The 27642-nt window shown below is 40.3% G+C and overlaps 2 protein-coding genes across 5 annotated transcripts; both read left to right on the forward strand.

Moving 5' to 3' along the window:
* The first annotated feature begins 4930 nt into the window (after positions 1-4930).
* ZBTB26 (zinc finger and BTB domain containing 26) lies at positions 4931-17826 on the forward strand. 3 transcript variants are annotated; one of them, XM_081236148.1, is made up of 2 exons: positions 4931-4992; positions 13432-17826. In XM_081236148.1, exon 2 carries the CDS (start codon positions 13442-13444, stop codon positions 14765-14767), a length of 1326 nt encoding a protein of 441 aa, XP_081092274.1. In that variant the 5' UTR covers positions 4931-4992; positions 13432-13441; the 3' UTR covers positions 14768-17826. The 3 variants fall into 3 exon arrangements, with proteins under 3 accessions (XP_081092274.1, XP_081092273.1, XP_081092272.1); XM_081236147.1 differs by having other exon boundaries at positions 4936-4996; XM_081236146.1 differs by lacking the exon at positions 4931-4992 and adding an exon at positions 5656-7131.
* Positions 17827-18837: 1011 nt separating this feature from the next.
* ZBTB6 (zinc finger and BTB domain containing 6) lies at positions 18838-27264 on the forward strand. Of its 2 annotated transcripts, none has more exons than XM_081236299.1 (2): positions 18838-18909; positions 20045-22790. In XM_081236299.1, exon 2 carries the CDS (start codon positions 20054-20056, stop codon positions 21326-21328), a length of 1275 nt encoding a protein of 424 aa, XP_081092425.1. In that variant the 5' UTR covers positions 18838-18909; positions 20045-20053; the 3' UTR covers positions 21329-22790. The 2 variants fall into 2 exon arrangements, with proteins under 2 accessions (XP_081092425.1, XP_081092424.1); XM_081236298.1 differs by lacking the exon at positions 18838-18909 and adding an exon at positions 25254-27264 and having other exon boundaries at positions 20045-21348.
* The last annotated feature ends 378 nt before the right edge of the window (positions 27265-27642 follow it).

A 27642-nucleotide genomic window follows, 5' to 3' on the forward strand; every position in this document is an offset into this window, starting at 1 on the left:
TTTCTGCCAGTACAATTGTTGTTTAGGTAGAGAGATGGATTCCATGTTCTTCCTACTCCGTCTGAGGAACAGAAAAAAAAAGAAGAAATGTGAAAGTGAACAGAGCCTAAAGGATCTGTAGGACACTGTCAAGAGAAACAACATACCACTGTAAGCATCCCAAGAGGAGAAGAGAGAGAGAAAGGGGAGAAAGGATAATAATCTGACTGTAGAAAGCCAAAGAAAAGAGAGAATCCCAAAAGCAACAAGAGAGAATACTCATCACATAAAAGGGATCTTCAATAAGATTATCAGACAATTTCTCATCTTAAATCTTAGAGGCTGGAAGACAGTGGGTTGATAATATTCAAAGCAATGAAAGAAAAGGACTGTTGACAGATCTGTATCCAGCAAAACTGTCCTTCAAAATTGAGGGAGAAATTAAGACATTCTCTGATTTTAAAAAAAGCTAAGGGAGTTCATTACCACTAAAACCACCCTTCAAGAAATGCTGATGGGAATTCTTCACGTTGAAATGAAAGGATGCTCAACAATATTTAAAGCCATATGAAGAAATAAAGATCTCCGGTAAAGATAAATATATGGGCAATTATTGAATTATTATTGTAATTATTGTTTAACTCCATTTTTATTTTCTACATGATTTAAAAGACAAATGCATAAAAATATTAGTCTAATTTATTACACACACAATGTATAAAGATGTAATCTGTAGCATCAAGAACAGAAAGAGGAGACAGAGCTGCATAGGAGAGTTTTTGTATGCTACTGAAGTTGGTATCAATTTAATTATACTGTGATAAATTTGGGCTGTTAAATGTAATTCCTATAGCAACCACAAAGGAAATGTCCATAGAATATACCAAGAAGGAAATCAGAGATAAATCAAAACTTTTCACTACAAAAAATCAAATAAACACAGAAAAAGGCAGTAATGGAAGAAATGAAAGACACAAAAGCTATAAGGCCGATAGAAGACAAATAGCAAAAATGGCAGAAATAAGTCCCTCCTTATCTGTAGTTACTTTAAATGTAAATGGCATAAACTCTCCAATCAAAAGACAGAGATGGGCAGAATGGATAAAACAAAAACAAAAACATGATCCATCTATATGCAGTCTAGAAAATACTCACTTTAGATCCAAAGATATTAACAAGTTAAAAGTGGAAAAAAAAGAAAAGAGAAGATATTCCATGCAAGTACTAACCAAAAGGGAGCTGGGAAGGTTATACTAAGGTCATACAAAATGACTTTAAAAAGATTACAAGAGACAAAGAAGGTCATTATATATTAATAAAAGGTTCAAAAGAGCAAGATTATATAAAAATTATAAACATTTACATAACTAGAAGAGACTTTCAAAATATATGAAGCGGGCTTCCCTGGTGGCGCAGTGGTTGAGAGTCCGCCTGCCGATGCAGGGGACACAGGTTCATGCCCCAGTCCGGGAAGATCCCACATGCTGTGGAGCGGCTAGGCCCGTGAGCCATGGCCGCTGAGCCTGCGTGTCCGGAGCCTGTGCTCCGCAACGGGAGAGGCCACAACAGTGAGAGGCCCGCGTAACGCAAATAAATAAATAAATAAAACAAAATATATGAAGCAAAAATGACCAGAATTAAAGGGAGGAATAAACAATTCTACAATAATAATTAGAAACTTCAACAGCCCACATTCAATAATGAATAGAACAACCAGATAAAGATAAGTTAGGCGTTAGAGGACTTGTACATCACAATAAACCAACTGAACCTAACAGAAGTGTACAGAACATTCCACTGAACAGCAGAATACACATTCTTTTCAAGTTCACATGGGACATTCTCCAGGAAAGGCCATACATTAGGCCATAAAACAAGTGTCAATAGATTTTAAAAGATAGGTATTATACAAAGTATCTTCTCCAACTACAATGGGATGAAGTTAGAAATCAGTAACAGAAGGAAAACTGGAAAATTCAAAACATGTGGAAATTAGAAACACATTCTTAAAGAACAAATGGGTCAAAGAAGACCTCAAAAGGGAAATTAGAATGTACTTGAAAATGAGTAAAAATGATAAAAACATACAAAACTTATAGGATACAATGCAAACAGTAATTAGAGAAATTTATAGTTGTAAATGGCTACATTAAAAAACAAGGAAAATCTCAAAATAGTACCCTAACTTTATACCTTATGAAATACAAAAAAGAACAAACTAAACCCAAAGCTAGCAGAAGGAAGGAAATAAAACGGAATGGAAATAAACTAAAAAAAAAAGAAAAAGAGAGGAAAAAAAAAAAACCAATGAAACCAAAAGTTGTTTCTTTGAAAAGATCAACAAAAATCAACCTAGAAAACAATGCGCAAATTCCTTGAAACACACAAATTATTTATTATAAATGGATTCCAGAAAAATTAGAAAATCTCAACATATTTATAACAAGAGATTGAGTGTGTAATCAAAAACCTCCCAAAAAAGAACAGTCTTGCACCAGATGGCTTCACCAGTGAATTGTACCAAATATTTAATTTAATTAAAATATTTAATTAAGAATTAATACCAATCCTTCTCAAACTCTTCCAAAAAACTGAAGAAGAGGGAATGCTTTCTAATCTCATGAGGCCTTCATTATCCTGACACCAAAGCTAAATAAACGCATCACAAGAAAATTATATACCAATGTCTCTTATGCATATAGGTGCAAAAATCCTCAACAACATAAAAGGAAATCAAATCCAATAGCATACTAACAGGATTATTCCCCATGACCAAGTGGGATTTACCCCAGGAATGCAGGAGTGGTTTACCATAAGATCAACCAATGTAATATATCTCATTAATAAGAACTAAGGAAAAAAACCTCATGATCATCTCAATTGATGCTGAAAGTCATCTGACAGAATACAATGCCTTTTCATGATAAGATCTTTCAGAAAAGTAGTTACAGAGGGAAAATTCCTCAACATGATAAAAGTATCTGAAAAACCCACATCTAAATCAGTAGCTTACCTACGCCTCTAAGAGCAACTCATGAACAAGTCAAGGATGCCTCCTTTCACTGCTGCTATTCAACACTGTAGTGGAAGTTCTAGCCAGAACTATTAGACAAGAAATAAAAGGCATCCAAATTGTAAACGAAGAGGTAAAACTATATTCACAGGCAACATAATCATATATATTAAAAAAAACCCCAAAGAATCCACAAGAAAGCTTGTAGAGCCAAAAAACAAATTCAGACGTGTTGCTGGGTAGAAGACCAACACCAAAAATCAGTTGTGTTTCTACACACTAGCAACAATATGAAAAGGAAATTAAGAAAGCAATTTCACTTATAATATTATCGAAAAGAATTAAATACCGTGAAGACTAGAAAACACTGCTGAAAGAAATTAATGAAGACCTAAGTACATGGAAAGACATTTCATGTTTAGACAGGAAGACTTAAAATTAAGATGGCAATATTACCCAGAGTGATCTACAGATTCAACACAATCTCGATCAAAATTACAACAGCCTTTTTCTCAAAAATGTAAAAGCTGATCCTCAAATTCATATGGAATTTCAAGGGGCCTGGCATAGCCAAAACAATCTGGAAAAAAGAATAAAGTTGAAGGCCTCATACTTCCTCACTTACAAACTTACTACAAAGCTACAGTAATTAAAAGAATATGGGGGCTTCCCTGGTGGCGCAGTGATTGAGAGTCCGCCTGCCGATGCAGGGGACACGGGTTCGTACCCCAGTCCGGGAAGATCCCACATGCCGCGGAGCGGCTAGGCCCGTGAGCCATGGCCGCTGAGCCTGCGCGTCCGGAGCCTGTGCTCCGCAACGGGAGAGGCCACAGCAGTGAGAGGCCCGCGTACCACAAAAAATATATATATGTATATATGGTACTAGTGTAAGAGCTGCAGTCACATGTAATAGAATAGAGAGCCCAGCAATAAATTCTCACATACATGGTCAGTTGATTTTCAACAAAGGTGACAAGCCCATTCAATGGGGGAAAGGACAGACTTTTCAAAAACGGTGCTGGAAAAACGATAACGACATGCAAAAGAATGAAGTTGACTATAGCAGCGGTGATGGTTACAATATTGTGAATGTACTTAATGCCATGGAACTTCACACTTACAAATGATTAAAATGATAAATACTATTCATGTTTTACCACAATATCCTCCCTCTCCATCCCCTAAAAAGGAGGAGAAGCCAGAGAGCCATTGGACTGGCAAGATGGAAAAGGGCTCTAGAATGGTACTGAAGTTTACTGGTGGGCAGGACTGCGTGTATGATGCCGTTCACCAACACAAGGACTACAGGAGATAAGAAGCAGGTCTGCGGATGTACTTGAGTTCAAAGGTACATTAACACTGGACAACCAGTTGGAGATGTCTTCTAGGCAGCTGACCCTGGAGCTCAAGAGAGCTGTCTGGTCTGGCGAAAGAGATCTGTGAATAGTCAGCACGTTGTAGGTAACGGAGAATGCAGATCCTGGGAAACACCAACATCCAAAAAGCGAGGGAGGTAAACTTCCTTCCCTCCACTTTCTGGGCCCAACGCGGCGAGTCCACATCCCTAGGCGGGAGGGGCTTACCAACACTTTAAGTGCGGAGGCGCCCTTCAGGCCCACGCAGGCAGCAGACAGCCGAGGCGCAGCTAGAGAGGAGCGGCTGAGAAGGAGCGAAGCGCGCGGGCCCTGAGCCCCAAACGCTAGGGAGCCGCGGCACCCGAACCTCGGCTCGCGAGCGGAGACGCTCGCAGGAGTCTGGGGCACGCGCTTTGCACCCCGCCCACAGCGCCGAAAGTCCCTCTCCGAGCCCGCCGCCCTCCCAGCCTTCCGATTGGCGGAGAGGACCATAGGACCTGGAAGTTGTCTTTGTCCGGCGAGGGCTGCCCTTCCGGTTCCGTTGGGTCCCCCTTTGGCTCGGGTTCCCCGCCCCTCCCCCTTCCCGGAGCCCCGAGGGGCCGGAGCTCCTGGCGGTGCCGGATCCTGACGGTGGCCTTCCCCTGGGTCTGTAAGTGCGGAGGCGGCCGGAGCGCCGGGTAGGGGTACGAGGTCTCTCAAAATGGAGCCCCCTTGGGGCCCTGGATTGGCCGGGACCTGCCCTGGGATGGGGGCCGAGGGGCTGGCCTAGGCCCGGGGGGACTTATGGAGCCCTAGGTCCGGCCCATGCTGTGCCCCGCCCCTTTCCTTTCCCAGCGTCTGGAGTGGGGAGCCTAAGGATGCCCCCAGGGACCTCCTCCTGGGACCCTAGCCGAGGGCCCAGCAGTTTGCTTGAACGCCCGACTCTGGCATCTTGTAGGAAGTGCCAGATCTGGGCCATGGCAAGGCCTCAGGGCCAGCCCGCGAGAATCATTATGAGTGCTAAGCTAGGTTAGTCTTTTGCCACTGGCAACAGCACCTTTATATTTCTGGCGCTATGTCAGGCACTGGGAATTCGTAAGATATTGTTCCAAGTTTCAGGGTCAAGTTTGGGAGCCAGATAAAAACAAATGAGTGCTCCTGTGATGTATGAATCAGTCATATATGTATGAACTGTTCAAGCGGCAGTTGCTGGGGAGGCTGAAGAAAGAAAGTGACTTCTCAATTTTATTTGTTGGAGAGGATAAGGTGGAGAGGGGCTTTTCCTACAGGAGGAACAGTTGCAATGCTGTGAAGGAATGACTGAGCATAACTTGTGTGGGAAGAGGAGGAGGGGGGCGCGGGGCTCTTGTGCAAAGGATGAGATATGAGGCTGGGAAAGTAGACCGAGGTCCAGAGAGTGAAGGTTTAATCCTAAAGGAGGTGGGTACTTTTTGAAGAATTTTGAGCAGGAGACTGGTATAGTCGGATTTGCACTGTAGAAAACCATCTTGTTCTGGAGGTCAGCCTATAGGATAGGAATTTCTATAAACTGATTCTGGACTCTTCAGCTAAAGTCTAGATGCTCTCATTGGAGATTCTTTTGAAGGAGTAGTGGGATCTGTCTAGTGAGAAGTAATGAAATCCTGAAATGGAGTTATGGCAGTATTATTGGAAAGAAGGCAGGTAATGCTGTAGTGAATGCTGTAAAGACTCCAAAATAAATTGGATGTTGAGGGTGAAAGAAGTATCAAAGCTGAGTCTTAGGTTTTAGGCCTGTGGTATTTGAAGAATGTTAATGCCATTATCAGCAATAAAACCATAAGCCTAGTGTAGATGACAAATTCATTTTTTGGATATGTTGACTTGAAGGCCTAGTGAGATAGCCACATGGAGCTGTCCAGTATAGACTTGGAAATGCAAATCTGCAGCTCAACCTAAATGCTGTGGCTAGAGGTAAAGGTTTGAATCATCACAGAGCATAGAGGTGGAAGCCATGGGAATAGCTGACATCAGGAAGGGGTTATTGAGAAAGAAGGGAATGTTTGGGGGGAATGGTCGCATGTACAAAGGAGAAAGAAGACTTAGAACTAATAGTAGTTGGTGTAGTAGCAGAAACAGAAATAAATGATAAAATATAAGAAGTAGATGATAAATATAAGGGTTCTAGCGACCAAGAAGACTCAGAAGTCAAGAGAAGAGAATACTGGGGAGGGTCCACTGGGACAGTTGATGCAGAGCATTTGGAGAATGAGGGGAAAAAAAGATGGCATTTCTTTATCAAGAGATCATGAGTGACCTTTTACAAAGCGATTTTAATAGAGTGATGAGGTGATAATATATGAAATAATGCAGACCTCAAGTGGTTTGGTGTCAGATGAGAATGATAAAAAGGCCACATATGAAGGATTTCACAAAGAAAATTGACAGGCTTTATTTACTTACTTACCTAGCATTTGCTTATAGAGCACAATTCCAGGCACTAATTCTAAGTTCTTTTAAAAATTAACTTAAGTTAAAAGATGAATTTACTTTAAAATTAATTTAATTTCCCATAACAACCCTATGAAGTAATATTCTTTGACAAGTGGGAAAACTGAAAAACAGAAGTGGTTAAGTAACTTGCCCAAGGTCACACAGCTAGTAAGTGATGGAGCAGGGTTTTGATTCTAGGAAATATGGTTTTACCCACTGCACTAAGCAGTGATTGAATATGGGAGTCAAAAGAATGGGAAAAATTTAAGCAAAGATAGACTCAATTAATAAAAAAATGGAGAGGCTTGGAAGGAGATCCAGATTGAGAAGAAGGTAAGTAATGGATTTATGTTTGTGTTATGTATTTGTTTTTTATTTCTTTTCTTCTGTCTTAGATTCTCTTCCAGTCTGTGCCATTTTAGGTCAGTTTCATTCACAGTTAGGTCAGTTTATGTCATGCTTTCATCTATTACTTGTTAGGTATAATCAGGTCTCCTCTTCAGCTTCAGAGCTGTATCCAGCTAGCTAATGGATCTTCTCCTTAATGTCATGCAGGCTCCTCTGGTTAGACATTTTAACACCTGACCCATGGTCATCCCCTGCAATATTCCCTAGCTTATTGAATGACACTCTGTCAAAGATACCCAGTTTCTCAAACCAAATATCTTGGAGTCATCTTGACCTTTCATCTCTTGTTTCCCACCTTGGTCATCAAGTCCATCAGTTCTTTGTTTGAAATATCTCTAGGATCTGTTTTCTCTCTCTATCCATATTATTTCCGCTCAGTTCCATATTATTCAGGCCCTCATTATTTCTATCTTGATCTGTTAAAGTAATAGCATACTAACAGGTTTTCTTGCTTCCACGCCTACTGTTCTCAGAGCCATTCTCCCTCCATAAGCTTTTATTTTTGACTTACTGAGTTTTAGCCAGTGTAAGAGTTTAGATATCATGCATTTCAAGTGATAGAGTAGTAGCCTAGGGCAGGTATTTTTGATTAGCTTGAATTGAGGTTAAGTTTGGTTAAGATTAGCCATGAGGATGGAGAGTTAGGAATTTTTTAAATAGAGAAGGTAATAAAACATTGAGAAACCAAGACAGGCTTTCTGAGGAAGTAAGCATTAAGAAAACAGCAAAAAGTCAAGGACTAAGCTTTGAAGAATATATTTACCTTTACACAATTTAGTGAACCCTTGAGGAACAGATCAGCAAAAGAATGGTGGAAAACTGAGGCCAGTAGTTAAGTCACTTGCCCACTTCTGTACAACAGTTTAAGAAGAATGAACTAGGTCTGTTTATTCAATATAAATAACCCTCAAAAGCAATAAATGAAAAAAAGTTGCAAAACAATATATATAGTTTATAAGTAAGAAACCTAATTTTATTTTTTATTTTCTGTGGCTAGAAGTGTTGTGATATAGAAGTGTTGTTTTAAAAATGGAGGGGAGGGGCTTCCCTGGTGGCGCAGTGGTTGAGAGTCCGCCTGCCGATGCAGGGGACACGGGTTCGTGCCTCAGTCCGGGAAGATCCCACATGCTGCGGAGCAGCTGGGCCCCTGAGCCATGGCCGCTGAGCCTGCGCGTCCGGAGCCTGTGCTCTGCAACAGGAGAGGCCACAACAGTGAGAGGCCCGCGTACCGCAAAAAAAAAAAAAAAAAAAAATGGAGGGGAGCGAGAGTCATTAAGGAAGATACTTAGAACCAACTGAGAACTGAGTGGAGGGAGGCTGAGAAAGGGGGCTTGTACTTTACCTATATTAAAAAATTTTTCCAAGAAGGATATATTTCTGTAATCTTACAGTAAAACAAAAGAGTGAGACCTTGGAGAATGCAGTGTCATGAAAGTTACCCAAGAGAAGAAAATGATTGAGTTTTATAGAGAGAAAAGCTGTAGTTTATTACAACCTCTTTGAAAAATGGCATATGGTGTTAATGAAAGACGAAGAAAGATTTCCAAGTAGCTGTGAGTGCTAAGTTGAAAGATAAAGGCACTTTTATGAGGTAGATGAGGAAACAGACTGACATACAGCTTTGGAGTTTATTATACAGCATAGGAAAGTTTTCCTTATCAGTATTATTAGAGGCATTTTAGATAAGAGACATGGATATCTTTGCACTGCCCATCGCATGGCAGTGAACGTTGTTGAACGTAGAATATTCACTGATCCTTTCTGGTTACTCCTGTTTGAACAAAGGGAAATTTTCAAATCAGCTGGAACATTTGTTATGGAAATGATTATGGAAGAATTGTGTAAATATAAATAAAGAGAGAATGATCTTAAGTGAGACTATTCCTATTTCATTGATGTTTGAGAAATGGATCATTTAAAACTTGCTGAGAGAAACTCAGCAGTATTTAGACTTAATCACAGTAACCTAGACAACAGATGATAAGGACCTGAACCATGCCAATGGTAGTAAGAATATATAGAGAGAATTTGGAAATCATTCTGAGGAAAGAATCAACAGAATGTGGGGACCAAGTCTCTATTCTACCTGATCAGATCTTTACTTTCTTTAAGTTACTAGAAGGTCTGCTATAATCTAGAATTATGTGAGAGATTTTTATGACACTTATCAATAATTGCTGTTATACTTATAAATTAACTATAGTTAGGGAGTCTGAAAATCAAATATATTCATAATTTTATTAAGTTTTGTTTGTAAATGACATTAAGTTTCATTCTACAAAGATAAATACACAGTATATGTATAGCTGATTCACTTTGTTATAAAGCAGAAACTAACACACCATTGTAAAGCAATTATACTCCGGTAAAGATGTTAAGAAAGAAAAGATAAATACACAAAAGATAGAAAAATAATATAAAGTTAAAATAAGTGAGAAAGGAAGGTAAGACAAGGATAATACATAAATGCTTTACTATTAAAGTCCTCTAGACTTGACACAAATTTGGCTTTAAGATGTACTTTTTGTTCTTAAACATAAAACTTTCATTGAAGCATAACTAAATACACAAAAGCATATCAATCATAAGTGTACTGCTGAATGGATATGAGCAGGGTGCTCTGAACAGTTACACAGTTAACAGCCATAAGATAAAACGTCAGCTAGCCTAGTTTCATACATGAATTTTGGCATCATGCAGCTTGGGCACAAGTTCTACCTCTAACATTTAATACTTTCCACCTCTCTTAAATTGGGCAAGTTATTTATGCTCACCAAGTTTGGGTTTCCTCATAGGCAAAGTGGAGATGATAATAATACCTACCTCATAGAGATTTTGAGGATTAAATGGGTCAACTTGGTTAAAGCACTTAGCACTATACCTGGTACTCAGCAAGGATTCAGTAAAGATTAGCTATCATTTTTCTTATTTTTAGATAAAATTAAACCAGTTCATATGAAACAAGTGTTCCTTTTTATTTTGACATTTTAGAAATTTTGTTTAAAATTTGGTTTTATGTTGTTAAAACTATTTTTTGGAAACAAACCCTAGAAAGACATTTTCCCCGGGGCACTCAAAAGAGGGTATCATGATAATGTAGAGCATCTCTACCGTAGCTCAATAATAATTTCATAGGGAACATTAAGAGTTAATTATGGTTTTTGTTGAATGAGCTGTGTAAAAAACAACAGTTGGTCCTTGCCCTCAAATAACTAACAGTCTATTGGAAAGAGAGACTAGTGACAAGAAACAATTAAAGGATAAACTGTGTGGCCTGGAAATAAGAGTTTATCAAAGGGAGACAATACAGTGGACTGAGACATTAAGGAAAACTTCTTAAACAGAATAATTTTTCCTCATATTCTTGGACTACAGCAGACAAATCAAGCACTTTCCTGACATACCTGTTTGACTGCTTCTGTTGGTAAGTTTCTTGAGACTGATGCATAGGAAGTAAATGAAATTGTACTCCAACTCCTGTCTTTGGAACTTCAAGGAACAATCCCTGAGGATAGTCGTCTAAAGCATTGCAAGTACTGTCATATTATAGATGGAAGCAATTAATGCTCATTTTTCAGTGTGAGTAGGAAAATACTGACCTGTCAGTAAATTTAGGACAAGCTAAACCTCTAAGAAAGAATGCCCCTTTTGTTTGGCCACTTGAACAGCAGTCATTTATATAACTTCTAGTTATAAATTGGGACAGTCACTGTTTCCAGATCAAATACATTAAGCTACTGTAATTGCTAAAACTGACCACAGATAGATAATACAGTTGTGCCACTTTGTTTATTGATATAGTCCCTGTGTCTCCTAGATTTTTCCTTTTCATTTGATATTCACCACCTTTTCTATGACTCTGAATTTGCTTCTCTGCATCCCTCTTCTCATCTTCATTGTGATTTTTCATTATCTGTACACTCAGAGTGCCATACAAAGAGAAGGCTTATAATTTATGTATAAATATACATTAATATACCTGTGCCATACCAGTTCCCCCTCCTAAATCTCACCTCTCTTTCAATGACATTTTAATTCGGCTGAAATCCTAAGTTTAAAACCTTTACATGTTACTTTTTTTCATTTTCTATCTCCAGTTACCAAGTTTTTTGAAATATCTTTTTGTTATTTTTCCTTGATCCTTATTCCCATTTTCATTCCTTTCTAGGCTCTCATGGCCTCAGACCTGTAATGCTTATGCAGACACTGCATTGGTCTTCCTAACAGCAGTTCTTGCTTCTTACCACTGTCAAATGAATCGCATAAGTTCAACAAATGCAAACTGAGCACCTGCCGTGTGTTTAGTACAATATCAGGTGATGGGAATACACACCAGTTTGAACAGAAGAGGGTTTGGCCAGTAACATGGCTGCATTAAGGAGAATTTGAAGCCAAAGGAAAGAGTGTTTTGCCCTAGAAGATGCAGGTTCCCAGCATTAGCTGCATTGTATAGGGTGGAGATTCTTCTCTCTAATGCCATGTAGCTTGCAGTTTGGGGGGAAGGAACAAGTATTGGTATCCTGAGTGATACGTTAGAAGCACTTAGTTATAGGTCCAGTAGAGACAACTGTTCTAATCTAAGGGGTTAGGGAAGGGCCCTCAGAGGAAATAAAGGAGTCAGAATTGGCTAGGAATATGTTATGGACTAAAGAAATAACTGCTAAGGTTTGGAGTCAGTAGAGTGCTGTCATGAACCAGACACTGAGCAATATGAGTGAGACCTAGATTCTGCCTTTATGAGCTGGTGTTCTATGAGCCTTTGTAATTCAGTGTTCTAGAAGATAAAATTATAAAGATTGGGCTTCGGGGCCAGATGTTGCTAGGAACAGCTGGTTGTCTCGTGATTCTCAACTACGGAGTTGATGGATACATAAAGTTCAAGGTGAATTTATTGATGCACTGAGATTGTAGAGCTGCTTCTCAGGGGTAGACCTGATATACCTACTGATCTCACAGAAGACTGCTATATAGACTGGTGGATTGTCATTGTAAAAATAATAAATGTGTTGACAATATCATGTTGACATGGCTAATTCATCCTTCCCTTTGGAGTGACACATGGGAAGCCAAGTTATCAGAAAATGGTTTGAAGAGTATGGAATCAGAACATGGAGACTTTCTCCAAAGGAATTGCTTCATAAAGGGACAAATACACAGAGTTTTGGCAAAGACACCTTCTCCATGGTTGAATGGTTTATGCTAATGTTTACCTTAATTATTCTTAAATTTACTTGATCAGTTTATATTCAAGAGGTTAGTCTTCATCCAGGAGACAATGGGAGGTCACAGAAGGATTTTAGGCAGGAGTTGTATATAATCAGATCTGTGTTTTTGAAGGATGACGTGTGATGGTGTAGAAGTTGGATTAGAGATAATAGAAGCTGGAACCAAGGAACATTTATGAATCAGTTCTAGTAGCCCGGTTGATGAGTAATGATGGATAAATAGGGATAAGGAAGAAAGAATAGAATCTAGTAAGGATTAACTAGATCCACCTTACTCCTACTCAGATTCCCACCAAGTGACTCATCTGGTTTTTCTATGTCAAATATTTACTTCATATATCAAGAAATGTTTCTTAAGAAAGAGTTTATTTAGGTTTGTCCAGAATGAACAGGATAAAGACCTGTGCCTTTGACACTGTCTAAAAGTTGTCCCTTTAGGCATGTGACTTTCATTTTATTGCAGAAATACTTGTATGAGTAAATTCACATCAGTTTAAACAGAAGAGGGTTTACCCAAGAATGGGGCAAGCAATGTCACTGCAGTAAAATACAAAGCGAAGGAAGAGTGTTTTGTCTTCGAAGAAGCAGGTTCACAGTATCATGCAAAATAAAGTAGTTATTTCATTATTACTTGTTTGTTGGGATGTTTCAGGTAGTTCTTGAAACCTGATAGAATTATCATTTGAGAAGCAAAAAAAATGCCCTTGGAATAACTCAAGCACTGTTCTTGTATTAAGCATCTTAAAAAGTTGAATGAATACCAAGCTGTTTACGTGGATACCAGTCCACTCCTTAGGTGCAATTGACACTTGATGTTGGTAAGGTAATCTTTAACAGCCTTTGAAAGCAGTTATACTAGCTTCCTCTTTCAAGGAAAATTTTATTCAGATACATATAAACAGGTATGACAACACAAATTTGTTTCTGGAAGGAAAATCCAGGTTTTCTTAATTGTTTGTATTTTCTTAAATTCATCCTTTTTAACATTTCTGTTCTTTAGGTCTGCCAAAATGTCTGAAAGATCAGATCTCCTTCACTTCAAGTTTGAAAATTATGGAGATTCAATGTTACAAAAAATGAACAAATTAAGAGAAGAGAATAAATTTTGTGATGTTACAGTTCTCATAGATGATATTGAGGTACAGGGGCATAAAATTGTGTTTGCTGCAGGTTCCCCCTTCTTAAGAGACCAATTTTTACTGAACGATTCCAGAGAGGTGAAAATCTCCATATTACAGAGTTCCGAAGTGGGGAGACAATTGCTCTTATCCTGTTACAGTGGTGTGCTGGAATTCCCTGAGATGGAACTGGTAAATTACTTGACGGCTGCGAGTTTTCTTCAGATGAGCCACATTGTAGAACGGTGCACACAGGCCTTGTGGAAGTTTATAAAGCCAAAACAACCAATGGATAGTAAAGAGGGATCTGAACCACAGAGTGCTTCTCCCCAGTCAAAAGAACATCAGGGAGATGCCAGAGGCTCCCCAAAGCAGGACTCACCTTGTATCCATCCATCTGAAGACAGTATGGATATGGAGGACAGTGATATTCAGATTGTTAAGGTAGAATCTATTGGGGATGTATCAGAGGTTAGAAGTAAAAAAGATCAGAACCAGTTTATTTCTTCTGAACCCACTGCTTTACATTCATCAGAGCCCCAGCACTCCCTGATAAATTCAACTGTGGAAAACAGAGTAAGTGAAATAGAACAAAACCACCTCCACAATTATGCCCTGTCTTACACAGGCAGTGATAACATCATCATGGCCTCAAAAGATGTCTTTGGGCCTAATATTCGAGGTGTAGACAAAGGCCTACAGTGGCATCACCAATGCCCAAAGTGTACCAGGGTGTTTCGTCACCTGGAGAACTACGCCAACCATTTAAAAATGCACAAACTCTTTATGTGTCTACTCTGCGGCAAGACTTTTACTCAGAAAGGCAACCTTCATCGACACATGCGTGTGCATGCCGGCATTAAACCTTTCCAGTGTAAAATCTGTGGGAAAACCTTTTCTCAGAAGTGTTCCTTACAGGATCATCTTAACCTTCACAGTGGAGATAAGCCCCATAAGTGTAACTATTGTGACATGGTTTTTGCACATAAGCCAGTTTTGAGGAAACACCTTAAACAGCTGCATGGCAAAAACAGCTTTGATAATGCCAATGAAAGAAATGTGCAAGACCTCACAGTGGACTTTGATTCTTTTGCATGTACAACAGTCACAGACTCTAAAGGGTGTCAGCCACAGCCTGATGCGACACAGGTCCTGGATGCAGGTAAACTGGCCCAAGCTGTCCTGAACTTAAGGAATGATAGTACTTGTGTGAATTGAGTAGGGCCTTTATGCTCCTAACTAGAACTGACTGCAAACATGGCAATAGTCTGAGTCTTTTTAGGAGTGATTTTGTGAATTTGACTTCTCCAAAGCCTCTGTGCTCTGGAAGTCATAGGGGTGAGTCAAAGCACTAATAGACCAGGCAACTTGCCGCTTGGAGTGGTCTTGCCTTCCTTTTGCCCTTTCCCATGTTCTGTTTTGAATTATTTATCCTGTGATGTCTGTTTTCCTTTCCCTAGGAGTATTCCACCTGTCTACCTAACATTGACTTATGTCTTAGACTGACACTGTTTTAGACTTGTCACTGGGCACATTCTGAAGGTACCAACAAGTTAATAATATCACCTCCAATCCACTAATAGATGCTATGCTAAGAGAAGCAAATAATATTTTTCATTGGCAGAAAATAAGCTGAAATATAAGGAGATATTGCTGTTGGCCTGAATATGTGATAGAATTTGTAGTTGCCTTGCCTACTGATAATTCATCTATGTCTGATAAATGAATGAATCTGCTTCCTACAATTTGTACTTGTCTTGGAGCTGGCTATAAAGTATTTTAGATTATTCTGTACTCTTTTCAACAGTATATAGCCCAACTTCACATCATTGAAGTTCACGTAGACCAGAGTACAATATTTTTAGCAACACCTGCAGACAGATAGTTAGGAATCAGCATGGGGAGCATAACCAACAAAGGATAGTAGTACAGTTGTACAACAGTACTTATTTGGGAGGTCTTCCCCAAAAAGAAGCCAAATGTTTATAAATAATTGTAACTTACTTGGTGATGCTTTTGAAGTCAGGATTGCTCCAGGCACATTTAAAGTGTGCTAACACATAATGGTCTCTCTAAAAAGGGGCTATCTGGAGTCATTCTCTAGGCTTTGTTTTAGAAGTTAGCCATCAGTAAGGTGAGTTTGGCCTTCAGAGTTTTGTCCAGTGTATTGTAATAGTCTCTGAATTCTCATTTCCTTGTGTACCTTAGCTTCTAAAATGGATGAAAAAAGTGGGTCACAGGAGTAATCAGGTTTTTGCATTTAGATATTCTTATAAAGGTACATAGTCCCACCTTGTCACCTCTGATAGATCACTAATACAAAGTTGATTGTCCATTATGGAAAAACAAAACAACTGTTTTTCCTAAAGCACATGTTATAGTTCAGAAATAAAATTTTGAGTCTTATTAGCTTCTGACCCATGAGTTAGATTTAGGTAATAGGAGTGTTTGAGTCCATAGAGAATCTTAAGAGATCATTTAGTCCACTTCTCTTTTTTTAAGTTGGGATATCCAAAGCCCAAAGAGGTGGCCTGGCCAAGGTTAGCCAAAGTAGATAAGTAACTAAATATGAGCTACGGTCTCCTCACTCCTCACTGTCCCTTGGCTTAAAAAGATTTAGTACATGATCAAGAATACCTTAATAAAAAGTTCCTAGTTTGTGCTTCCCCTCTGTGAATCACTGTTTGCCTTCTGAGACATCCTGACTTTTGCAAATAAAACATCACAGAAGGATTTATTTTTGTAAGTTAATTATTTTTTTGGTTAGGATGAATATTACATTTTTCCTAAGCAAGTGACTGATTTGCTAGGTGTTGATTAGGAAGGGCAAGGACCAGTAAGAATAATGTGAGAAGGATCCAAATGTGAAACTGATTTTGTCTTGAAACAGTGTTTATTTAGTTTCCATCAGGATTTTCTCTTTTTGTTTCTGAGCTCTGAGAGTCCATGTACAGATAAACCAAAAATTAGTTTTAACTTGAGTAGTCAGAGGGAGTTCTTAAAGTTGTTACAATTTGATGCATTTATATGTGAATCTGATTTGAAGTATAATTTCTACCTTTTGTTAAAAGATTTTAAATGAGAATAAAATTGAGTGATAAGACTAACAGGTATCTATGCCTAATGTCACTCATTATATGGTCTAATGATGCTGCCTAGCATTCTGGTTTTTATATGATCCAGCCAAAGAGTACCAATTCTATGCAACAGTGAGACACTAACATGTTAACCAATGTTTCACTATTTTCTCTGAACATCATTTTATCACAGGGAGATTTCAAGTTGGAGTGCTTCCTCTGCTTACATTCATGTCCTGTTTTTGTTACTGGTTTGAAGACTAAAAGGCATAGGTTCAAATAAGATTGGTCTCTTTGGTTGGAGACTATTCCTGGATTCATTCAGACATTCAAGAGACATTTATTGAACACCTACTATTGCCAGGCACTATGCTAGATACTGAGGATATGAAGGTAAGATTGCTATGGTCCCTGCCCTCACAGAGCTTACAATCTCATGTAGTCTTAGTGAGATAAGGTGTCAATTTGGTTTTATCCTAGGAAGAATAAAGAAAACTGCCTTGCTTTCTTTGATCACTTTAAATTAGCCTCTTGATGGTTTTGTATCACTAAATCTTCTAGTTCTCACCTTTTTCAACTGCAAACTACTGACATGGTTTACAGTGTCTTCCATTTCTTGGCTGGAGAAGTGTTCTGTTTCTGTGAGACATTTTCTTAATTTTGGTGGTACTTGACTTTTCTCTTTCTTTGTTTAGACATGTTTCTTAGATTGTATTGCAAAGTGGTCAAGTTACTGATATCAAATATGTTTTACAGGGGAAGATGACTTTCAAAACTAGTCGTATTCTTGTAGAGGAGGAAGATTTTTTAAAACCTTAGACATCCAGCATTTGTATTTTATGGATCCCCAGGATAACTAAAAAGGAGAGAGGGCTCTCTTTACCATAGTTTGGTTTTTAAAAAATTACTGTGTCACAGTTATTTATTTATTATTTAATTTTAAAGGCAAACTCCAAACTGAAGTGGCTCTGAGGTAAATCGGATGTGGTTTTAATTTGTTTTAGTTTCCTTATTAGAAGGTCTATAAATGGAGGGTGACCAGTGTCACTACTTCTAAGATATTATCCTAAACAAACAACCCAGAACACTTTATTTCAGCTGGTGAATAGCTGTTCTAAATCTGTTGTATGTTAGACATACTGTGAACTACCTCTTCACTTATTATGGGGAAGTTTCCTTAATAAAAGTTTGACAATTAAAGCTCTGGTGTCAGTGGTTTATTTTCTCTCTCCCCTCCTGCTTCCCTTTCCAATTGCTTGAATTTGAATACAGGAATGCTTTCTTTACTCCTATTCTTGAAAAGACATTAATCAAGCACGCTGAGCTTGGCTTCAGAAGCAAATCTGGGCTAACCAGAAATTGTTACTAGGGTCAGTTACTTCCTCCTGTGCTATTGACTGAGGGGATGAGACATTCCTTCATTTGGCAAATCCTTGATGCCTACTAAGTTCTAGACTTTGGGAATGCAAGGAGCAGTAAGTCACTGTCCTAAATACCTCTGCCTAGGTGGGACACAGATTTCAATACAGGTACGATCATTGCCGTCATTAAGGCAGCCAAAGGGTTTACTGGTTCCCAATTGGGAGCCATGTAATTCACGGGCAGTTCAGGATGGCTTCAGGGATGATGTGGTTTATGAACGATGGATGAATGGGATTTTGAAGGATGAGTGGTAGGAGGGACAGGGCATGTTGGAGGAAACAGCCGGGCCAACGGTTCAGATAGAAGGCCTGGGTTTGCCAAGGAAGTGAGAGGGGTAGGGGCGTGGGGAGGGAGCGAGAGGTTGAGCGGTGAGCTGGGATCCAGATCCTGATGGGGCATTAGATAGGCAATCTCGAATACTGATCCCGATGGCACTCTCCTCTCCTTACCTCCGCCACCTTTTAAATTGTATATTTCAGGGTAAGCAGAGGACCTGGCCCCTAATTATCCGGGAGGGCCTCCCAGGGGTCCCGGTGCTGGGTACTCTGACAGACGCGCTGTACCCCAACTTCACAACCCGTCTGCTATTCGGATGTTGAAGAGAGCTCACGGAGGAGACCGGCTTGAGTACCGAAAGTGGGACAGGAGAGATGGGACTTGCCAGAATTCGGGGGCTTTTCTGTTATTCCAGGCGTGGGGGGAGTAAGGGAGACTGTCTCAGGATGTCCTTCCGGGACGCCCAGCGGGCCCCAGTAAAGAATGAAGCTAGTTGACACCGGATGTGTTTCCTCCCATGCTGACCCCCACCTTCCGGCCTGGGCCGCCGCTGCAGCGGGAAGCTCGGCTCTGGTTTTTGAGTTGGTGAGTGAGCGCGTGGGAAACTCCGGCAGGTGGGGAAGCCGGAGGAGGAGGCGGAGGAGGCGGGGGAGGAGGAGGGCAGCAGCGAGGCGCGGCCCGGGAGTGGCTGGAGGGGTGCTGCAGGCACCTGGCCGTCAGGATCTTGGTCCTGGCAGGCTTGGCTCGGGAAGACCTATGTGGCGAACTGGAGGATCTTCCAGGCCACCTGGGGTCCGGATTCAGTTCAACAGATATTCCCGAAGCTACCCCTGCTCTGTGCCTGCCCCTGTGCTCGCTGCAGGAACTCAGATGAACCAGGCTCCTTTTCGTGGTGTTCTGAGAGCAACTGACTCTGTCCGGGAGACGGGTGGATAAATCTTACTTGATTGGAGCCTTCAGCCAAATCACTAGCTGAAAGCGCGAATGTAACATGTGCAAAGGTGTAATTGGGTCTTCTTGTCTGGCCAGTGGTGAAAATCTAAATATCAAAGAAGCTTCAGTGTAAAAGATAGAGGAAAGGTAAAGCCATAACGTTGGTGAAGGGCAAATAATGAAAGATCTTGTATTTGCTAAGAAAGTTAGGCTGTCCTGGAGGTAGAGGAGAGCAATGGAGGATTTAAAGCAGAAGAGGAAAATAGGATTTTTTTTAAAGTTTAAAAAGTTGTTAATCTGGTGGCACTTAGGAGGGTAGTTTGGAATGTAGGAGAGTGTGGTATCAAGGAGACTGCATTGGTCCAGGTGAACAGAAGGGAAGACCTGCAGTAGTGATGAGGAGTAGGAAGTTTGGACGTTACATTAAGGTTTCTGATTTGGGAAACTGAGTTAAGTCCACTTAGTAGTGGGCATTAACAATGTCCTTGACCACAAAGCACATACAGTTTAGTCAAGGAGAAAAACATAGAAACTGTTGAGTACAATTCAACGTAATAAGTTTTGTAACAAAAGTATGAAAAATGTACCACAAGATCATAGAGAAATGCGTTTTATTTTTCTGGGTCTTGAGATGGTTATATAGGGGTTCACTCTTAGCGCCCAGATTAGAATTTGAGTTGTCTTTTACCCAGTTTAGGTTTAGGATTTTTTGATTGTTTGTTTTTACTATCACAGTGTAGGAAAGCATCCCCGATCCTTACATCAATGTTTGTTTTATTTTGCTTAGATTGTGACCATGGCTGCTGAGTCTGATGTTCTGCACTTCCAGTTTGAACAGCAAGGAGATGTAGTCTTGCAGAAAATGAATCTCTTGAGACAGCAGAATTTATTTTGTGATGTGTCAATTTATATTAATGACACTGAGTTCCAGGGGCACAAGGTGATTTTAGCTGCTTGCTCCACTTTTATGAGAGATCAGTTTTTACTCACGCAGTCAAAACATGTCAGAATCACCATCTTGCAGAGTGCAGAAGTTGGCAGAAAATTGTTGCTCTCTTGCTACACTGGAGCACTTGAAGTTAAAAGGAAAGAGCTTTTGAAATACTTGACTGCTGCTAGTTACCTTCAGATGGTTCACATTGTGGAAAAGTGCACAGAAGCTTTGTCAAAATATCTGGAAATTGATATTTCTATGAAAAATAACAATCAGCATGCTGACCTGTGTCAATCCTCTGATTCAGATGTTAAGAATGAAGAAGAAAATTCAGATAAGGACTGTGAGATCATTGAAATTTCAGAGGATAGTCCTGTAAACATAGATTTTCATGTTAAAGAAGAAGAAAGCAATGCTTTACAGTCTGCAGTAGAGAGCTTGACATCAGAAAGAAAGGAAATGAAGTCACCGGAGCTGTCTTCAGTAGACATAGGTTTTAAAGGCAATGAAATTCGTATCCTCCATGTGGAATCTATCAGTACTGGGGGTGTAGAAAATGGGAAATTTTCACAGCCTTGTACCTCTTCAAAAGCAAGCATGTATTTCTCGGAAACACAGCATTCACTGATCAATTCTACAGTTGAGAGCAGAGTGGCAGAAGTTCCTGGGAATCAAGATCAGGGCTTATTTTGTGAGAATACTGAAGGAAGTCATGGTACAGTGAATGAGATTCAGAATCTAGAGGATGCTTTTTCCCTGAGGCACCAGTGCCCCCGGTGCCCTCGGGGGTTTCTTCACGTTGAAAACTATCTGCGCCACCTTAAGATGCATAAACTGTTCTTGTGCTTACAGTGTGGGAAAACATTTACACAAAAGAAAAATCTCAACCGGCACATTCGAGGGCACATGGGCATACGGCCCTTTCAGTGTACTGTATGCCTGAAGACATTTACTGCTAAAAGCACACTTCAAGACCACTTGAACATACACAGTGGGGATCGGCCATACAAATGCCACTGTTGTGACATGGATTTCAAGCACAAATCTGCTCTCAAAAAGCACTTAACCTCTGTCCATGGCAGAAGCAGTGGTGAAAAACTACCCAGGCATGATCTGGAAAGGCAAAATCGACTATAATTAGCATCACACCTTGCTATGTAAGCCTTACATCATTCTGTTAGGCAAGTCTTTCTATAGAAATGCAGCATTTGTAATATTGCATTTCCAACCCTATCTTGGGGTCTTATTTTTGGTCTACCTACACAAGCTATTCTTTCTGAACTTGTACTACCAGTACCAAAGTGTGGGAGACATGTTAAAGCTGAGAAGACACTGTCTCATCTCATACATTATAGATAAGTCCCAGTGGTTTACCTAGAGAAATAGTGTTCCTCTTAAATATTCTTGATTCTAGTGACAGAGGATCCAGCATTATTTCCAGATTCTGATTTTGAGTCTCTAGGTAATTGATATAAGTGTAAAATCCAACCATAGCATAACTTCAATAAATTAGGATAATGGGAAGAGAAACTATATTTTAAAACATACTACTACCTATTATTAGTGATTTTAAAAACAGGACTGGTGAATTTTTTTTAACCAACTCTATTGGATTCTAAACTAAACGCCAAGGTATCTATTGTTTTAAACCATAAAGGAACACAATTCAAATTCATTTGGAAGTAGCAGACTTTCCTTATACATAAGCTAATATTCCTTATAATAATATTTCCATGAGTTGTTAGTATACATATTTTAGAAATGATTAATTGGGCCCAGGTTTCTTGATTTTATTTAATACGGTTACGTTTAATAATTTTGTGGCCAGTAGAATTATACCATTGGCATGAAGCTCTAAGATACTTTTTCTGTTTCCTTTTTGAAATTGATTTTATTTGTTGGTTAACGTACAGTAAAATTCACCTTTGTTTTTGGTGTACAGTTCTATGAATTTTTACATATGTACAGATTTATGCAACCACCACTGCAATTAGGATACAGAACATTCCATCACCCTCCAAAACTCCTTTATGCTTCCCCTTTGTAGTCAGCTCCTCATCCTAGCACTAAACCCAGGCAACAGTTCTCCATCACTATAATTTTGCCTTTTCTGAAATATCATAAATGGAACCTTATAGTATGTTCCTCTTTATTAAAAAATTTTTTTTTATTTATTTCTTTTGGCTGCACTGGGTCTTAGTTGCAGCACACGGGATCTTTTAGTTGCAGCATGCGGACTTCTTGGCTGCAGCAGGCATGTGGGATCTAGTTCCCTGACCAGGGATCGAACCCAGGCCCCTTGCATTGGGAGCACGGAGTCTTACCCACTGGACTACAAGGGAAATCCATAGCATGTTCCCTTTTGACACGCTTTCTTCACTCAGCATAATGCCTTTGAGACTCATCCATGTTGCTGTGTGTGTCAGTAGTTCATTCCTTTTTTTTAATCTTGAATTGGCAATATATATTAGTTTTCTTACTGTCACTAGATGAGCAGTTTAAATATGGGTAGCTATTAGTATCCTCTTAATAATTTTTTTCATTTACAATAATGCAATTTTTGTAACCCTCCCTAGAGTTTTCTTTTTTCATTTTTCCGGAAGTGTTCTATTTGCCTTTTCCCCCAGTTTTTTTTTTTTTTTTTTTTTCTTTTTGCGGTACGCGGGCCTCTCACTGTTGTGTCCTCTCCCGTTGCGGAGCACAGGCTCCGGATGCGCAGGCTCAGTGGCCATGGCTCACGGGCCCAGCCGCTCCGCGGCATATGGGATCCTCCCAGACTGGGGCACGAACCCGTATCCCCTGCATCGGCAGGCGGACTCTCAACCACTGCGCCACCAGGGAGGCCCTTCCCCCTCAGTTTTATGAGATGTACTTGACATACATCACTTTATGAGTTTAAGGTGTATAGCATAATGTTCTGACTTACATATATTGAAATACTTCGTGCAATAAATTTAGTAAGGATCCATCATCTCATAGAGATACAATAAAAAGAGAAAGCAAAAAACCATTTTATTTTTCTTTTTATGAGGATATTGACTGAAAAACATGCACAATGCGAGAGTTGCTGTAAGGACACTAAAGATTAAGTGGTCATGGAGATAGAAGGGGCAGAGAATCCATCACACCCCACTGCACCCTCTGGACTTCCTGTTAGGTGAGAATTATAAACCTCCGACTTCTGTATTGTTTTGTGCGGTACGCGGGCCTCTCACTGTTGTGGCCTCTCCCATTGCGGAGCACAGGCTCCGGATGCGCAGGCTCAGTGGCCATGGCTCACGGGCCCAGCCGCTCCGCGGCATGTGGGATCGTCCCGGACCGGGCCACAAACCCGTGTCCCCTGCATTGGCAGGCGGACTCTCAACCACTGCGCCACCAGGGAAGCCTGCTCCTACTTCTTTTAGTCACTGTTTTCCAGTCACTCATAAATAAAAATTGTCTGCACAGGGAGCACCAGGGCCAGGGCAGGGGAGGGTGCTTCCCTGTACCATTAAAATGCTCATTTTAAGTTCCTGTCTTGAACAGGTTTAAGATAAAAGCGTACAGTTCTGTGGGCCACTTACGTTTCCTCCTAACAAGTTGAAAACGATTTTAATAAAAAGTTGTTTTTGCCAGCAGGTTTCTCACATGTCGTGCTCGTGAGGCTCAAGCAATTCAGTGGTTGGGAACTTGGGTCTCCAAGTGGTCGCTGTCGGGCAGTGGTTGGATATGGGATCATTTGTTTTTTGGAAGTTTATGATTTTTTTCAGCCTGTCCTCCCAATTTGCTGAGTCCCAAGGCATCTTGAGATGAGTTTTCTGTCTCTGCATTACCACCTTGTCATCACGATTCCTTGCCAAGATATCCAGGTCGGCCCTTTTCTTGTCAGACAAGCGGCCGATAGAGGACTTGATGACCTTTTTCCTGGGGGCTTTGGACAGCGAGTCCTGGCTGCTGTTACTACTGCTGGGGTTGCTCACGGGCCATCCTGCAAACCTTTTGAGTTGTGCACATCCCTGGTGTTCTCGGGGCTGGCTGTGTGCAGCACCCCCTTGTGCATCCGGTCCAGCCGGAGGGACAGCGGGGAGGAGGGGGCCAAGGTTCCACATTTTATGGTCATCTTGTCATTTTGTACCGCTTCTCGGGAAGCTGGTGGCTTGGAAGTCTCCTCACGCAGCCCTGGCAGCCAGCCTTTCTGGGGGTGCAGCCACACCACGCTGCTGCTGAAGGAGTCTGCGGGCCCATCTGCCACGGGGAACCTGACATCTGGGACGCTGCCCAAGTGGAGTCGGCCTTGGTGATGGAGCTCCTCTCAGCCTTGTCTGGTCCAGTTCAGCTCTCAGGACTTTCAGGTTTAGTCTTAGCTGATCCTTACCGTGTTGCATTTCTTCTAACTGCGTTTTTGCATTCTCAACTTCTAGTAGGAGAGACTTCTCTGCTAGAGTAGCTGTTGTCTCTTTAAGATGAAGCTGAAGCCTCTTGTTAGATTCTGAAAGAAGCTTGTCAACAGTGTCCGATAAACATTTATTATGTTCTTCATTCATTTTCTCTCTGCCTTGCCTTGGAGAGTGCAGCCACACTCTGGGCCAGCTCCGCCTCCACCTTGGGGAGCACCTCTGCTATCTGCAGGGTCTGCTGCAGCTTCTGCTGTGCCAGCTGCAGGCATTCTTGCAACTGGCAGTTTTTAGCCTCAGTTTCACGGACATCGTTTCAGTTTTGTGTTCATTTCCTCAGATTTAATGAGGTCTTCCCTGGCCGTGTACAGATCTTCCTCCAGCTCTGTCACGTGAGTAGAGAGGGCTGCCAGGCACTCCTTCATCTGGCTCCGCTCTCTTGACTGCTTGTCTCTGATTTCCCCAGAGCTCGATCGATTTAGCAAGGTCTTCCTTGTGAAGATCTTCCTCAGAAGATCTCCACAGAGATCAGCTTCCTATAGGTCTCCACCATCACGTCCCTGTACAAGGCCCTCTGAGCAGGGTCCAGGTATTCCCACTCCTCTTGAGTGAACTTTATGGCCACATACTCAAAGGTCAACCGTTCCTGAGAAAGAGCGATCCAAGACTCCAGTTCTTTCCTCTTTCAGGCATCTTCCTTAGGCTGTTGAAGCCAATCTTGAAAGTTTCAAAGATACTGTTGAATGCTTGGAATCAGCATACCCTCTTCCTGTGCCACAACCATGCACACGTGGGTGACCTCACTACGTGGAATAGACTGCTGCCGACAGTCACAGGAGGGACTCCGCACAGTTATCTCCCACACAGACACCGGCAGGTGAGGTTTCCCACACTTTCCTTCAGATCACGCTCACCCAGGAGTTCCCTGGTGGCCTAGTGGTTAGGATTCTGGGCTCTCGCTGCTGTGGCCTAGGTTCAGTCCCTGGCCAGGGAACTGAGATCCTGCAGGCAAAGAAACTTTCCAATATATGAGAAGAGAAGAAGAATGCACTCAGGCCTGGAATAAATCTGACCAGTAATGGCCACGTCCAGATTTACTTGGGGCGGAGGGCCGGGTGCTGGGATTTTTAGGTCCCTAGAGAGTCCCACACCAACAGGAAGGGTAGCAGGGTATGGCACAGCACAAATTTACACTAGAAAGAAGCCCTCCCTAGAGTTTTATTCTGTATTTCCAGAAATGTGCCAAAAGCAAAACCATGACTGTGTGGTTATCTAACTGAGCGCAATATTTCAAATTGTGTTATGAGCCATTGCTCTCTAACTTCCCTGTCCACATATAACACAAAGTTTTTTGTTGTTATAACAGGGTTAAAATATAGTGCGGGGCAAATCGTATTTTCTAAAACACAGGAACTATTTGTAGAGAAGCCTGACTGGATACATCTTATTTCAAGATGTTCTGTTCCTCCTCTACTCACCTCAGCTTTATTTAGAATTTCTGCTACATTTAGTTTCTGTGGAAGCCCTTCCACGTTTTAAAATGTAATATACTTTGTACCATTTAATGAATTTTGTGATGAATCACATGTTGATTGTTACAAATGTTAAATATCTTTTTTGTGATACTTCTGTGAAAAGTATGTTCTTTATAGATTTTTAACTCTGGGAGAGATTTGAAGTAATCCAGCTCTAGTATTAGATAAGAAAAACAACTTCATAATTCCCAGGTCACTAGCTAGTGACATTGGATAGGTCACCTCTCCTTGAGCTTTTCTTAAATTTATATGTAAAATAACAACTTTGATCTTGATCATTTGTAAGATCATTTCCAGGTCTAAAATTCTATGATTTTATATTTAAATCTTCCTGAGTTTCTAAGAACAGAGGGAAAAGCAAGTGAGGAGAGTTTTGTGTCTTTATGAATGTTGCTATTTAGTACTCCATTGGAGACTTTTCTAAATTAAAGAGTGTTTTTCTTCCACTGGAGAATTTGATAGCACAGCGCTCAATTTTCTTTCCCATTTGACCTATGATTGGCCATTTGTAGGCATGAGAACATTTCCCTTTCAGAAATAGTTTGTGAGTGAAGTACTTTTCTTATTTTTGCTTCCTAGGATGAAATTTTGTGGGGGAGGGATGGAAATGGGAGGGGAGAGTAAAAGAATAGTAATAAACTGTTTTTTTTAGAAATTGGTATCTATCTTTGATGTTTGAAAAACTTACAGTTGTACTATGTTTATGTTTTATGTGTGCCTTGTAAGATTCTCGTGAAATTTTTTGTAAGCACTTTGAGATTTTTGCTTAGGGGGAAGGGGTGTTTTGTGAAAGTGATGGTTGTTATTTATTATTATTTATTCCTGTTCGGTAGCACAGAGGGATCTCAAATCATTCCTATGTGAGTGTCTGTTTGCATGATGTGTCTAAACAATTTCAGGAAAATGAAATCTTTTTTTTTAAATGCAGGTATGGCAAAGTAGAGTGTTGAATTTATTCACTGAAAACATTGACTTTTAGTTCTTTGTGTTTCTGATATGATGGGGAAAATATGCAGCATGTTTTGGTTCAGCCTCTTCATTCACTGGATTTATGTATAAAGGATCTTGGAAAGACAGTTGTTACTTTGGTGTAAGAGAAAATCCTTGCCATTTTTCCCTGGATGTAACTATCCTGTATGTTTACATAAGAAATAATAAAGTGGAGATGGGAATGGAGAGTTTTGTCTTTTGTCTAATTTGTGAATTTTAAAGGAAACTATTTTTCCTGGCTATTCATTTAATCATTCATTCAACAAATATTTACAGAGTCTTTACAATATATACCTGTATTAGAAGTTAAGTAGACACACAAAAATCCCTACTCTCAAGAAACTTGTTGTACTGGAGCGAGACAGACAGTAAGCAAGTAAAACCAATGTACTGTCAGATTTTGAAAATGGAGTTAGAGAAAATAAAGCAGGGAGGGAAGGAGAATTGGAATTGAAATTTTAAATGTGATCAGGTCACCTTTGAAAAATCTTATCACGTTATCACATACCACTGTCCAGTGGAATGGAATAAAGATATGTATATATCCATCACT

This window comes from Mesoplodon bidens (assembly GCF_964165515.1).
Source record: "Mesoplodon bidens genome assembly, chromosome: 6".
NCBI lineage: Eukaryota > Metazoa > Chordata > Mammalia > Artiodactyla > Ziphiidae > Mesoplodon > Mesoplodon bidens.